Consider the following 14813-nt stretch of genomic DNA (forward strand, 5'->3'; position numbering starts at 1 on the left):
GGTTCTAGGCTCTCCAGAAAAGCGTGTGTGTGTGTGTGTGTGTGTTAAGAGAGACAGGATAGCTGTTCGCCCACCTTATAGACCCCTCTAATCCTCTCCCCCCCAGGTCCTCTCCCCCTCACTGGGCCACGCAAAGCAGACCGACCCGCTTGTTCCATCACTAACCCCTGGTCTTCCCCTGGTCGCCTTCTGAAAACCATCAACTTTATTTAATTTTTTTCTCACTCTTTCCTCACTTCTCTCTTTCTACCGTTCCACACCTCCATCCCTCTATTATCTCTCCTCCTGCATGTATATCTATCTCTCTCTCATCGAGAGGGGCTGTGGAATATTGGGAGTTTGCTCTGAACCTTTGGAGAGGGAGAGGCTATGATGACACTAGGGATATGTAGTTCTTTGGAGTGACTTGAAGTCCTAGTCTAGGAGAGAGGGGATAAGAGGAGGAGTCTTGAAGGTGGAAGCCTGTCACAGCAAACCTCTCAACTCTACTGCAAGAAGGCCTGCGAGAAGGGGGGCGAGGCAGTGAGGACAAACAAAAAAAACTAATAAACAACAACAACACAAATGGAATCATAACCAACATTCTAAAAAAGAAGAACAGACATTCTGTACATGGGTTTCACTCTGCTGAAGGCCACTGGTATTGGTTCACTTTCACAACTAAGTTGGTTTTAAGGTCCTACCCCTCAGGTCATTATTGCATCAAACGGCAGGGGGGGGGGGGAGGAGTGGGTGGGGTTGCAGGGTTACTAGGGAGACACCAATCCAAAAGCACATATTAATGGATGGCGCACAGCCCAAACATTGCTTGTTTCTAGGTGGTATGCCAGTGTGGGTGGAACATCAACCCTACTACTGGTCACCCAGCTAGAGAGCTACAGTCACAGCTGTTCCAGTCCTCTAGTACTCTAACCTGGATCTAGTACTGTGACGAATGGACAGCATGGGGGATGTTGGCTGGAGGTGATAGCTCAGCTAGATTGCTAGATGTGGGGGAGGCGGGGGGTGAGGGGGTTAGGAGGGGAGGGGTGAGGAGAGGGGAGATAGAAAGGGACATCTTCTATTTCTTCTTAGGTCAGCTAGCTGCAGCCCAGCCCGGGGCTCCTCCCCCTTTAGGGCTGTCCTGCTACCACCCTGAACCTGGGCTATCATAACAAGCACACCCTCTTTGGCCACGTGAGATTGCACCCCTCGTCCATTTGGTTTTCTAGAGCATTCATCCCGCTGTACCGTCTCCTCCTGTTCCTCCTCATGTCACTGCTGTGGGTTAGGGTTAGGTGACACGCTCACTCATAAAGCCCTCCTTCCATCCATGCCCCCTTCCTTCTCTTTGTCCCATTCTCCAAGTCTGTATTAGTCTCAGCCTCTGTTCCAAGTCCCAGTGTCAGTTCAGGGTCGGGATCCTAGAGCCAGACCAGACCCCAAGTCCTCCAGATCATGTCCCTCGGGCCCCCAGCCCCCCCAGCCCAGCCCAGGTCCCCAGGCCCCCCCAGACCAGGTCCCCAGGCCCCCCCAGACCAGGTCCCCAGGCCCAGCCTTACGTGGTCCTCAGGTTTGGCCCCCCAGGGTTGCTGACGGGCTTCTGCAAAGTGCTAATGTGGAAGGCCTGCAGGGCAGGCTGTCCGGGCCCCGCGGAGCTCCCGGAGGCGGGGTAGGGCCCCAGGGGCTGGGAGGAGGCCAGCAGGCCGGCCTGGGGGTGGGAGGGGGCGGCCCACTGTGCGCTGTAAGGTGCGGAGGGGGGGTAGGCGTACTGGGACTGGGCGGCGGGGGGGCAGAGGGAGCCCTTGCGAGCAGTCAGAGAGGTAGCCGGGGCGCTGGCCAGGTGAGACGAGCCCATACTGGGGCTCAGCTGACCGGGAGCGGAGAACTTCCTGCCTGCGTTGGCTGACTGGATCACCTGGGGGAGGGACACAGAGCTGTCAGTGTGGCTCTTTTAGCAGGTGTGTGTGTAAGAGTTAGCAGGTGTGTGTGTGTGCAGGTGTGTGTAAGTGTTAGCAGGTGTGTGTGTGTAAGAGTTAGCAGGTGTGTGTGTGTGTAAGTATTAGCAGGTGTGTGTGTAAGAGTTAGCAGGTGTGTGTGTGTGTGTATGTGTTAGCAGGTGTGTGTGTGTGCAGGTGTGTGTGTGTTAGCAGGTGTGTGTGTGTTAGCAGGTGTGTGTGTGTGCAGGTGTGTGTGTGTGTGTATATGTGTTAGCAGGTGTGTGTGTGTGCAGGTGTGTGTGTGTTAGCAGGTGTGTGTGTGTGCAGGTGTGTGTGTGTTAGCAGGTGTGTGTGTGTGCAGGTGTGTATTTGTTAGCAGGTGTGTGTGTGTGCAGGTGTGTGTGTGTTAGCAGGTGTGTGTGTGTGCAGGTGTGTGTGTGTTAGCAGGTGTGTGTGTGTGCAGGTGTGTGTGTGTTAGCAGGTGTGTGTGCAGGTGTGTGTGTGTGTATGTGTTAGCAGGTGTGTGTGTGTGTGTATGTGTTAGCAGGTGTGTGTGTGTGCAGGTGTGTATGTGTTAGCAGGTGTGTGTGTGTGTGCAGGTGTGTATGTGTTAGCAGGTGTGTGTGTGTGCAGGTGTGTGTGTGTTAGCAGGTGTGTGAGTGTGCAGGTGTGTGTTAGCAGGTGTGTGTGTGTGCAGGTGTGTGTTAGCAGGTGTGTGTGTGTGTTAGCAGGTGTGTGTGTGTGTATGTGTTAGCAGGTGTGTGTGTGTGCAGGTGTGTGTTAGCAGGTGTGTGTGTGTTAGCAGGTGTGTGTGTGTGTGTGTGTTAGCAGGTGTGTGTGTGTGTATGTGTTAGCAGGTGTGTGTGTGTGCAGGTGTGTGTTAGCAGGTGTGTGTGCTGGTCACCTCGTAGCTGTGACCCTGCGAGGGGGCCTGCTGGGGTCTGGAGCTCCTCTTGCCCTGGGACAGGCTGATGGCGTCACGGGCCCAGTTGTCCACCAGCTTGTGCAGGTCGTCAGTGAAGGTGCCCTTGCGGCCCTGGTGGGCAGCGCTGGGGAGCTGGGCCTGGGTCGGCCCACTGGCCTGGCCCTGGGGGCAGGTCCCGGAGGGCAGCCCATGGTTCTGACTGGCCCCCTGGCCCGGACCGCTCACCGCATTGGTGCTGCTAGTCCCTGTGGAGGAGGGTGGGATAGAGAGAATAAGAGAGAGAAAGACAGAGAGAGAGACAGCGGTGGCGGGAATGGAGAGGGGGAGGAGAATAAAAGAAAAAGAGAGAGAGAAAGAGAGAGAGAAAGAAAGATATTTAGAAGATATTATAACCTCCAATGAGGGTGCTGTTTCCTGTATGGCCAGTAGATGGCGACCCTGCGTTACTACTGCTAGTGGACATGGGCTGAATGATGAGGGGTTCTGCCTGAACACACCGTATTTCCTCAGAAAAAAAAAATGGTGGTGCTAATATAAGCATAAGCCCCGAGCAAAGAGGGATTCTCACTGCTTGGTCAGCTGAAATGAAACAAAAAAGCTGCAGACACACACTGATTTATGTTTAGGAAAGCTGTCTGGCCAAGCCAAAAAACAAGAGGACAAAGGAGAAGTCAAATAAAAAATACAATAGCGAGTAAAATAAATAAATAATGAAGCGTAATTAAGACAGGGTGAAAGGAAGTGAGAACACAGGGAGAGGAGACACTGAGTCATGGCTGTCTGCAAGCCCAGTGGAACTCTGGGAGATGGAGTTAGAACAACACGCCATGCTCTGGGAGGGAGGGGGAGGGAGGAGGGAAAGCAAAGGACTCCATAGCTTGACTTTAGCAATGTTTTACTGGAACCCATTCACCTAAAACACAGTCTGTGAGAGGGTCTAGAACTGAAAACCCAGCGACCACATTGAGACCACATCAGGGTTACAGGGACTCTTAAAGGGATAACTGGTGCGTGTGTGTGTTTAACAGGGCTTGTGGTTAGGGCTCGCTCCATGGATACTTGAGGTGCATGAGAGAGAGTCTGGCTGTTCAAGAGCCACTGGAGAGGAACACACAACTGTCGTCTAGGAGATCTGAGTCAGTTACTGTAAATGCTTTAAAGAGATCCCCCCCCCCCCACACACACACACACACACACAGGTCAAAGCACACTGGAAAAGTTATCACATGCTCAAATCTGGGAACATTCATACATAAAGAATTCTACAGTTGAGAAGGAAATGCACAAATTGGGCCTGATGTGGTCATCAGTGTGTGTGTGTGTGTGTGTGTGTGTGTGTGTGTTTGTGTAGGAAGGATGAATGAGACACAATAGAAGAATGCTCCAGTCAGCCATGAAACAAAGAGAGAGAGAGATAGAAAGAGAGAGAGTGGGTGGGTGGGGGTGTGTGTGTGTGGGGGGGGGAGGGCAACCAGGGAGGCACAGACAGGCAAAGCGACAGGCACAAGGGGTCAGGGGTGAAAGGTCAGGGAGGGAGAAGTGAAGAAAGAGAGATAATTACTACAGAGCTGGTTGCAGGGGCAGACTTTTTTCACCATCTTCCCTGGGGTGAAGAGAAATGTGAGGACGGGAGAGAGGCAGGAGTTAATCTCTGATCACCCCCACCACAACACACACACAGAGCAATCAACAATGCATTCTGGGAGGAGTGGCGTTTAGAACATGCATTACTCCTCCTCCACCACCACCACCTGAGACCAGTCTACACACCACAGTACCTCACCCACCTACCCACCCCTCCTTCACAGGTGACGGGGGATAGGGTTGGGTGCAGGAGAGTGAGGTGGGGCAGAAGGGGGCGTGGGAGTGAAACGGCACCAGTACTACAGTGGATCTGCAGAAAGACCACAAACATTCACGTAGCATGTACAACCTTCTAACTCTCTCCCCAGGGCTGCCTACTGTAGGACAGCTCCTCCGTCCCCCCCCTGAGCGGTAGGAGGGGGCCTGGCAGGTGTCAGGTGTGTTTAACAGACGAGGACCAGGCAGGTCTGATGTGCTAGAGCTAAGCTGGAAGACTGGAATATTGAGTGCTGTTATTGATCTCTGATTTCCCTGACGAGGACACAATGCGGGCCCTGTGGACAGCTGATGCTTCTGAAGAGGCTCTGACATGTGCTCCGTGTGCTGTTCTCATCCTGAGAGTTGGGACGATGAGAGGCACCAGTGAAACAGGGCCAGGGGGTGTAGGTGACCTGATGGTGCTGTAGGACGGTAGGGTGGAGGAGGTGGGAAATGTGGAGTACCAGCTGTAGTAGGGGTCAGCGGTGTCAGAGGTAAGATGAGGTTTGGGAGATGACTGGGAGCCGTGCGGCTGGGCTAGTCTAGTGTACATGTTTACATGTCTGCTAGTGAGTGAGCCTTCAATCTGGATAGACTGGTCTGCTTGAGCGTCAGGGTGAGTATGGATGGATCTGAGATGGAGATTTGAGGGTGGAGGAGAAGGAGGAGGGAGGGGCCCTGGGAAGACCCCCCGGAGGTTAACGGTCAGTTCATTTAAGAGAAAAAGGGGGGTGAGAGATAGAGAAAGAAAGATAAAGCGTTACACACAAAGAGCCAAGCACGGCGTACTCAGAAAGCGCGTCCTCCTGCCCCCCGGCTTGAAGCTCACGCTCTCCGCACCACAGCTGAACTTTACACAGCCTGTGGCACAAAAACAAGACAGAGAAAGGAGAGGAGAGGAAGATAAGGAAACAGAGAGGGAGGGAGAGAGGGTGGGGAAGGAGAGAGGGTGGGTGGGAGGGAGGGTGGGTGGGAGGGAGAGGGAGGGTGGGGAGGGAGAGAGGGTGGGAGGGAGGGTGGGTGGGTGGGAGGAATAGATAAAAAGAGAAAGTTAGAGAGATAGAGGAAGGGTGTGGGAGAAAAAAAGAGAGAAAGAGAGGATGGGTGGCAAAAGGAAAGGAGAGAAGGAGGGGAACACATATCCACAGTAAGAATGTAACAGTCAGTAAGCTGTGCTAGAGAGACACAGAGGCAGAGAGAGGAAGAGGAAGATAGATGTAGAAATTTAAAGAGAGGCGGTGGAGAGAAGTGCCTTACAGTGAGCTGCACTGACCAGAGGACGGGACACATCTATCTACAACACCCTGTCCAACGGGAGGGTTTGTATCTGACTGGCTGGATTTCCTTTCTGAGGGCGGAAGGGATCTGGGACTGAGGCCTAGTGGGCTGGGGGTGAGGCCTGGGGCTGGCGGCGCAGGGCGTACCTGGGGTGGGAGCACACAGACTGGGCACAGACAGTGCTGCCTCGCTGGTGTAGGCCGAGTAGAGGTTCTCGCTGGAGGGGGAGGGCTTGAGGGGCAGCAACAGGGGGGTGCCCCCTGAGTCAGCCAGCCCCCCCGGCCCCCCGTACCCTGGGGCTTGTAGGCCCTGCTGGGGGGGGAACACCGAGGGCACACTCTGGGCTGATAAAGTGCTGCCTAAACGCACACACACACACAGGATACACACACAGGCAGCACAAAGGGGAAGCAGTGAGGGAAAGAGGGAGAAGCGTCCGAGCGTGTGCGAGCAAACACACACACACACACAGACAGACGCACACGTGCGCAACGTGCACAGTGCTCGCACACACTCAGTCAGAGTGGGTAAAATGCAGGGTTAAATCATAAACAATACAGCAGACTGTATCATTTAGGGGGGAAGGGGGTGGGGGTGCCATAGTTGGAGAGTGGGGAGGGGTGCAGAAAATCTCCCCCAGAGAAACTAAACCAGCCCAAAGCTGAGACTAGACTCCACCGTGCTGAACCAGCCTGCCAGAGAGCACGAGACACAAGGTGTGCTAGCCTACGTCTGCTCCCTGTGTGTGTGTGTGTGTGTGTGTGTGTGTGTGTGTGTGTGTGTGTGTGTGTGTGTGTGTGTGTGTGTGTGTACCTGGCTGCAGTGGGCTCCTGCTGCCCTGGGTGGAGCTCACACGGCTGGACTTGCTGCTCTTGCTCTTGGTGGGACGTCTCCTGCGCCCAGACAGTGTCACCACCGGGGGCACTATAGCAGCAGGGGGCACCTTGCCCAGCTTGGCAAACAAGCTGTCGATCTCCCCCTTCTGCTTGGAGTGGAGCAGCTGGATCTCCTTCATGTGCCTGGAGGAGGAGGAGGAGGAGGAGGAGGAGAAGGAGGAGGTGGAAGAAGAGGAGAAGGAGGAGGAGGAGGAGGAGGTGGAAGAAGAGGAGAAGGAGGAGGAGGAGGAGGTGGAAGAAGAGGAGAAGGAGGATGAGGAGGTGGAAGAGGAGAAGGAGGAGGAGGAGGTGGAAGAAGAGGAGAAGGAAGAGGAGGATGAGAGGCTGTATGGATTCATGTAAATAACAAACACTGTCCGGTAGAATATCGTTTATTCCCTAATTCCTCCTCTGATCATAAACAACCGGCCTACTTTTCTCTTAGGTGGCTGATTTCTCTCCTGAAGTCCTCGTCTTCAAACTCAGAGTCGTTGTCGCTGCTGATGTAGGAGTTGTAGGAGTTGTTGAGGCTGGGCAGTGAGGCCCTCAGCTCAGGGCTGCCACAAGGGGAGCTAGGCCCATTAGCCTCGGCAGCGGGTGTCTGCCCCAAGCCCAGCTCCGCAGCCTCGTCCTGGGCACGACTGACGGAGAAGCGTCCGACCCGGGCCTCGGTGTTGGTGGTCACCTGAAATCGTCCAATGGTGGTGGGCTGCGGGGAGGCGGGGCCGGGGCTGGAGGCCGGATGAGGAGGTCCGTCCACCGTGTCTGCCACCCTTCCCCTCAGGGGGGAGGAGACCTTGTGCAGGGTGCTCTCTGGGCTTGAGAGGGCAGAGGAGGAGGAGGAGGAGGAGGAGGTGGAGGAGGAGCAGGGACGAGCATGGATGGTGGCTTCGTCGGTAGTCACAGAAACCTGGTGGATGAAAGAAAATACAGACAGACAGAGAGGGAGAGAGAGAGAGAGAGAGGGGGGGGAGAGAGAGAGAGAGAGGGGGGGAGAGAGAGAGAGAGAGAGAGAGGGGGGGGGGAGAGAGAGAGAGAGAGGGGGGGGAGAGAGAGAGAGATAGAGAGAGAGAGAGAGAGAGAGAGAGAGGGAGATGGAAATAAAGAGAGAGAAAGAGAGAGAAAGTGAGAGAGATAGAGAGAGAGATAGAGAGATGGAAAGAGAGAGAGAGATTGAGAGAGAGATGGAGAGAGAGAGAGAGATGGAAAGAGAGATGGAGAGAGAGATGGAGAGAGAGATGGAGAGAGAGAGAGAAGAACAGATAGACAGAAGAAGACACAGAGTAAACGTATTACTGACTGACAAGAGAATAAGGTTCCGGTCTGAATCTCCCACTGGGAGGTTTACTTCAGGTCAGGGTCGCATGTCCAGGAGCAGAGAGAAGCAGCGTCTCACCTGGAAGCGGCCCAGTGTTTTAACACCACCAGCAGGGGGCGACGTCACCATCTCTCCTTCTAGAGAGAAGGGAACTGACAAACAACAGGAAATTATTACAAAAAATCCACAACAAGGCTGAAAGACACACACCGAAGATGATAAACTGATAAAATAGACCAAATATAACGATTTCCGTCAAGGAGCACGACTCAATCCAGCCTGCGGCCTCCAACACAATGAAATGAGCTTGTCATGGCTTTGTGAACGGTCAGTTAAAGATGTCTCTGAAGAGCTACGAGGTTGTTGTTGAACACATACCTGGCTGTCCTCCAGTGGGCATGCCTGTCAGCGATGACTGCTGTGGGAACACGGTCAGTGAGACAGTTAGCTTGGAGAGCAGCAGTTAGGATTTAAAAGGATATTTTAAGGATATAAGAGAAATACGTAAGGATGTTTACACTAGCAGTGGATGAGGACTGTCACATAGACCTTATGAATGTATGAAAACACAAGCAGAAAAACGCGTCCTCATAGCTGTTCATCTGAATCTGATAAACCTTAGACCGTAGGGTGCCTCCAGGCCTGAGGGGGCGCTGTGCTCTCACCTGGGTGGTGATGCTGCTCACAGGCACTGTCTCTGGGCTCAGGGCTCTCCTCAGCTGGGCATCCAGGTCCTCCAGGGGCTGCTGGGACTGTGGAGGGGGGCGGGGAGGAGGGGGGCAGGAGGGCAACATCAGTTAAACTGATGAGACACACACAAACACACACACACACTGGCGCAAATGTAATGCAGACTCGCTAGCAGACACAAACTTGCACGCATACAAACTGTCACGGGAATGCACAGTCATAGTCACTGCAACATACTGCAGACAAAACATGCATGCGTAGACTCAGTCCACGTGAACGGTCTGAACAGCAGTGGTAATCTGTGCGGATATTCAAATCCTCGATGCCCAATCACAAGCAGGATGACTGAGACATGTGACTCATCCCTCTCTTCCATCCACGAATCGAATCATTAAAGCACTCGTATGGTTCGTGTGCACTTGTGTTATGATTCGATAAGAGCAAATCAAAGTCACAGTGTGTTCCCACGCAAGTCTCACAAGCTACGAAAAATATCTTTCAGTCTTTCATGAATGTAACGGTGGGTGTGCATGGGGCTGGTCACGGGCTCCTTCCTGCCCAGCTCTCTGGTCAGAGAGGAGGGGGGAGACCAGGTCAGAGCCCTGCCAGAGCTGGGGAACCAGGTCCTGCCCACATGGTAAGACTACACATTCACTTAAATCACATTCATTCAAAAATCGTACAGCACACATGATGATTTTTGGCTGTTGTTGAAGATTTGCTCTAAGGTCTGAGGGTCCAGCTGTCTTCATGCACTGATCTGTCTGTCTGGGTACTCACACAGACACCACAAGGGGGGAGGGGGAGGGGGGGGCAGGAAACGTGAAGAAGAGGGTGAGTGGGTTTAGAGAGAGAGGTGGAGAGAATAGAAAGGTGTATATATATATATATATACAGAGAGAGAGAGGTATATATACAGAGAGAGAGGCATACATAGATAGAGAGAGGTATATATATAAATATATAGAGGTATATATATAGAGAGACAGGTAAATATAGAGAGAGGTATATATATATAAATATATATATATAAATATATATATATATATATAGAGAGAGGGGTATATATATAGAGAGGTATATATATATATATATAAATATATAGAGAGGTATATATAGAGAGGTATATACATATATATATATAGAGAGAGAGGTATATATATAGAGAGGTATATATATATAGAGAGGGGTATATATATATAGAGAGAGAGGGCTATAGAGACAGAGAGAGGGAGAGAGGGGTATACACGGGGAGCAGCGAGGGATGAAAGGAGCTCTCAGGAAGAGAGGGAGGGGGGGCACCTGAGTGGGACAGGGTCCAGGGAAGGGTGACAGCTGCTCTGAGGGAGGAGAGACAGCCTGATCTGAGGGAGGAGAGACAGCCTGATCTGAGGCCACTGGCAACACCTGCTAGAGGACAGAGGGATGAAGACTTTACACAGACAGACGGACAGAGAGAGAGACAGATGGAGAGAGAGAGAGAGAGAGAGAGAGAGAGAGAGAGAGAGAGAGAGAGAGAGAGAGAGAGAGAGAAATGCAGTGAGAGAGATGGATAGTGGGAGAGATGGAGAGAGTGGGAGAGATGCAGAGAGAGAGATGGACAGAAAGAGAGAAGGAGAGGGAGAAAGAGTGTGAGAGAGATGGAGAGAGATGGAGAGATAGAGAGATGCAGGAAGGAGAAATGGAGAGATGCAGAGAGAGAGAGATGGAGAGAGTGGGAGAGATAGAGAGATGCAGAGAGAGAGATGGAGAGAGTGGGAGAGATAGAGATGCAGAGAGAGATAGAGTGGGAGAGATAGAGAGATGCAGAGAGAGAGAGATGGAGAGAGTGGGAGCGATAGAGAGATGCAGAGAGAGAGAGATGGAGAGAGTGGGAGAGATAGAGAGATGCAGAGAGAGAGAGATGGAGAGAGTGGGAGAGATAGAGATGCAGAGAGAGAGAGATGGAGAGAGTGGGAGAGATAGAGATGCAGAGAGAGAGAGATGGAGAGAGTGGGAGAGATAGAGAGATGCAGAGAGAGAGAGATGGAGAGAGTGGGAGAGATAGAGAGATGCAGAGAGAGAGAGATGGAGAGAGTGGCACACACAAAGGCCACTATATAGAGGCATGCAGCAGTTATCAAAGTTGTCAAATCCATCACAGATAACCTGGCAGGCTCATTCAGATAGATATTAGGAGGCCATGCAGAGATCCCAGAGAAGAGTTAATGAGGGAGGGAGTAAGAAAGGAAATCTGCAACTATGATTGTGTGATACAAATAGACGATTATGATTACTGGGTTACAAAAGTCAAATGATACCATCTTCCTTCCAGCTCACAGCCTACGCATGTGGAGTGTTGACCATGTCTAGCCTGGTCAGTGCACCTCCCACCAGTGGACTCACCGTGGTCCTGGACAGGGGGGTTTTGCCCGGGGTGGTTTGGCTGAAGGAGGCCGGGGTGCCAGTCTGCCCCTGGGAGGTGAGGGGGGGCCCGGGGGTCTGGCCCCCCGAGCCCAGAGGCAGGCTGGAGGGGGCCAGAGGTGTGCCTGCGGAGGAGGTTGGGTTGGAGCAGACCGCAGGAGGGGTGGAGGTCCCAGGGAGCGAGGGGGGGATGGAAGGGTCGGTGGAGGGGTCGGTCTGGGGCGAGCCCCCCCCTAGGTCCATGAAGAGAGAACGCAGCTTCTTGTCCAGGGCCTGAATATCGTCCACCTGGTGTGTGTGTGTGTGTGTGTGTGTAGGAGGGAGGGGGGGATCACAAGATATATAATCAATGTCACAGGGTTGTTCATGAGACAAGACCCGAACAATAACAAAAACATATTTGTGAGTTGAGTCATAATAATATTTACATTCTTAGTACTATTTATGTTCATATATATATATACCACACATCAAATACACCTTCTCAATAACACCAGTAACCACAGTGTGTTTGAGCCCAGTGATACAACAAAAGCACAATGAGCAGATGTCTCTGCATAGAGGTGAAACCCCCTGCATGGGTGTCACTGTCTCTCTGGCTCCACTGACCTTGACCTGGGCCTCCGCCTCGCATTCCCCACAGTGAGCCAGCATCTGGCCGGCCTGGCTGGAGGGCTGGGCCTGGCTGGAGGCCTGGCTGGAGGCCTGGGTGGAGGCCTGGGTGGAGGCCTGGGTGGGCTGCAATGCTGGGACGGAGGAGGAGTGCAGGCCGCAGGAAGAGGAGGAGCCAGAGGAAGAGGAGGAGCCGGAGGTGGGAGGGGCCAGGCCGGGGGTGGTGGTGGGGACTGGGGTCGGGGTGAGGTGGGGGACCAGGGTGGTGGAGGTAGGGATGGAGGTGGTGGAGGTGGGGGTGAGGTGAGGGAAAGTGCTGGACGTAGGGATTGAGGTTGTGGAGGTAGGGATGGAGGTGAGGTGTGGGAGGGTTGTGGAGGTAGGGATGGAGGTAACTTCAGAGCTCCCTCCACTGGCACCCCCAGTGCTGCTGAGCAGAGGGGTGGAGGTGGACGGGGGCAGGGCAGTCAGGACCGGAGGAGAGGTCAGGGAGGTTGGGGCCGGAACACTGGAGACAGGCTGAGAGACTGGCTGAGACTGTGGGACCTGGGGCTGAGTCTGGGGCTGGGGCTGAGGCTGGGGGGCTGGCTGGGCAGGAACAGGTGCCTGTGTAGCTGGATTCTGGTAGATGGTGGAGGGGGGGGAGGAGGTGGAGGCTGGGGGGGTGATGCAGACAGAGGGCAAGGTGGTGGTGGGGGAGGAAGTAGGGGGTGTGGGATCTGCTGGCTGGGCCTGGGACACGGGAGGAGAGGATTGGTCGTTGTTGGGCTGGGGCTGGGAGGGGAACTGGGAGGGGAACTGGGGCTGGGAGGGGAACTGGAGCTGGGAGGGGAACTGGGGCTGGGAGGGGAACTGGGGCTGGATGGGAAACTGGGGCTGGGAGGGGAACTGGGGCTGGATGGGAAACTGGGGCTGGGAGGGGTACTGGGGCTGGGTGGAGTGTACTGAGGCCGGGGCGGTGCTGGGTCCCGGGTCGTACTGGTTCTGACGGAGCTCTGAGAAGGCCTGCTGGAGAGACACCGCCGAGGCCGACTGAGACAGACCCACCGCTGAGGCTGCTGGGAAACACAGGAGGCGGAGTTAGGTGTGCGTCCTCTCCAGGGCCCAAACCAGGGAGAATGGCAGCATGTGCAGGGGGCTCACCGGACGGGGTGGTGTGTGTGAGTGTGAAGGGGGAGAAGCCCTGCTCCCTCAGTCTGGACTCAGGCACTGGGCTGACGATGAACCTGCGGCCCGCGGACGTCACCACCTGGGCCGAGGAGCTGGGCTGCACGCCTGGGGGAGGGAGGGAGGAGAGGGAAAACAGAAAGGGAGGGAGGGTGGAGAGGGAGGGAGGAGAGGGAAAAGAGAAAGGGAGGAGAGGGAGAGAGGGTGGAGAGGGAGGGAGAGAGGGAGGGTGGAGAGGGAGGGAGGGAGGAGAGGGAGGGTGGAGAGGGAGGGAGGGAGGAGAGGGAGGGTGGAGAGGGAGGGAGGGAGGAGAGGGAGGGTGGAGAGGGAGGGAGGAGAGGGAGGTAGGGAGGGTGGAGAGGGAGGGAGGGAGGAGAGGGAAAACAGAAAGGGAGGAGAGGGATGGAGGGAGGGTAGAGAGGGAGGGAGGGGAGGGAGGGGAGGGAAAACAGAAAGGGAGGAGAGGGAGGGAGAGTGGAGAGGGAAAACAGAAAGGGAGGAGAGGGATGGAGGGAGGGTAGAGAGGGAGGGAGGGGAAACAGAAAGGGAGAAGAGAAAGGGAGGGAGGGAGGGTGGAGAGGGTAAATGGAGAGGGAGAGAGAGAGGAAGGAGAGATTTGAACACAGCACTAAATAGCATTCTGGAGTAGAAACTAAATCAATACACTGACATATGAGAGCCAGAGAAGTACAAGGCTCTCATTATTATGCATCAAGTGTGACTTCCTGACAAGGACAGAGCTGAGCTGTGATTGGTTACTGGAGGTTTTACCCTGCAAGGTTGACAAAGACGTCGGAGCCTGCTGCTCCAGGTCACGCATCAACTGTGGACCAATAGGAAGGCGAGTTACAAGAGCGAACGCCAATCAGAGGGTGGCATACTGGAGGGTGGTGAAGGGAGCTGATGCGGCCTACCTGGCTCCTGCCCTCCCTCTCCAGGCCCTTGTCGTCGGCGGTTACGATGACCTCACGGACCTGCTCGATGAAGGACTCTCTCTCGCTCTCCAGGATGAACTCACTCTGCACCTGGAGACACACACCCCACAGAACAGCTGTCAGCCTTCAGCTCAACTAACATGGACGGGAGAGAGATAGAGACAGAGACAGAGAGAGAGAGAGAGAGACAGAGAGGGAGAAAGAGAGAGGGACAGAGAGAAAGGGAGAGAGAGGGACAGAGAGAAAGAGAGAGCGAGCAAGAGAGAGAGATACCATGATCTGTGCTATCTCTTCAGGGTTGTCTCCGTCCAGGTCGAACTTGAAGGTCACCATCTTCCTGTTGTGAGTTTCCAGCTGACACTCTGCTACTCTGTCTCCCATGTTGGAAATCTGAGACAGGGGGAGGGAGGGGGAGAGAGAGAGAGAGAGAGAGAGAGAGAGAGAGAGAGAGAGAGAGAGAGAGAGAGAGAGAGAGAGAGAGAGAGAGAGAGAGAGAGAGAGAGGGAGGGAGGGAGGGAGGGAGAGAGAGAGGGAGGGAGGGAGAGAGAGAGGGAGGGAGAGAGGATGACAAGATAAGGAAAGAATAATGAATTCAAGTCTCCAGATCCTATAAAGGAAGGGGACATGATAGGAAAACGACACATTATAATTCTGTTCATGTGTGTTGTCCTCACATTGAGAACGAGGAGTTTGGCTTTGGTGATTTTCTCGTGGCCAGAACGACTTCGGACGGATCTCCGCTGGTGCCGCTTGACGGAGCGGCCTTCCTGCCGACCATCCTTGCCCTCGTTTCCATCGCTCAGACCAGACGCCACGTCCGAATGACCACTGTGCAACACACACACACAC

The 14813-nt window shown here is 54.1% G+C and overlaps 1 protein-coding gene across 1 annotated transcript in view; it reads right to left on the reverse strand.

The window, feature by feature from the left end:
• Positions 1-711: 711 nt before the first annotated feature.
• The window catches only part of wnk1b (WNK lysine deficient protein kinase 1b), a 58413-nt gene continuing 44311 nt past the window's right edge, over positions 712-14813 (reverse strand). The window contains exons 17-34 of the mRNA XM_062482638.1: positions 14639-14792; positions 14238-14354; positions 13944-14054; positions 13801-13852; positions 13006-13137; positions 11860-12920; positions 11233-11538; positions 10150-10257; positions 8823-8909; positions 8536-8575; positions 8236-8309; positions 7274-7749; positions 6778-6983; positions 6111-6323; positions 5455-5547; positions 4406-4447; positions 2824-3089; positions 712-1897 (exon numbers count right to left, since the gene is read on the reverse strand). Of these exons, the coding sequence (XP_062338622.1) occupies positions 1538-1897; positions 2824-3089; positions 4406-4447; positions 5455-5547; positions 6111-6323; positions 6778-6983; positions 7274-7749; positions 8236-8309; positions 8536-8575; positions 8823-8909; positions 10150-10257; positions 11233-11538; positions 11860-12920; positions 13006-13137; positions 13801-13852; positions 13944-14054; positions 14238-14354; positions 14639-14792 (3898 nt within the window). The 3' untranslated portion in view covers positions 712-1537. The remainder of the gene's footprint in view (positions 1898-2823; positions 3090-4405; positions 4448-5454; positions 5548-6110; positions 6324-6777; positions 6984-7273; positions 7750-8235; positions 8310-8535; positions 8576-8822; positions 8910-10149; positions 10258-11232; positions 11539-11859; positions 12921-13005; positions 13138-13800; positions 13853-13943; positions 14055-14237; positions 14355-14638; positions 14793-14813) is intronic.

This window comes from Osmerus eperlanus, chromosome 17 (genome assembly GCF_963692335.1).
Source record: "Osmerus eperlanus chromosome 17, fOsmEpe2.1, whole genome shotgun sequence".
NCBI lineage: Eukaryota > Metazoa > Chordata > Actinopteri > Osmeriformes > Osmeridae > Osmerus > Osmerus eperlanus.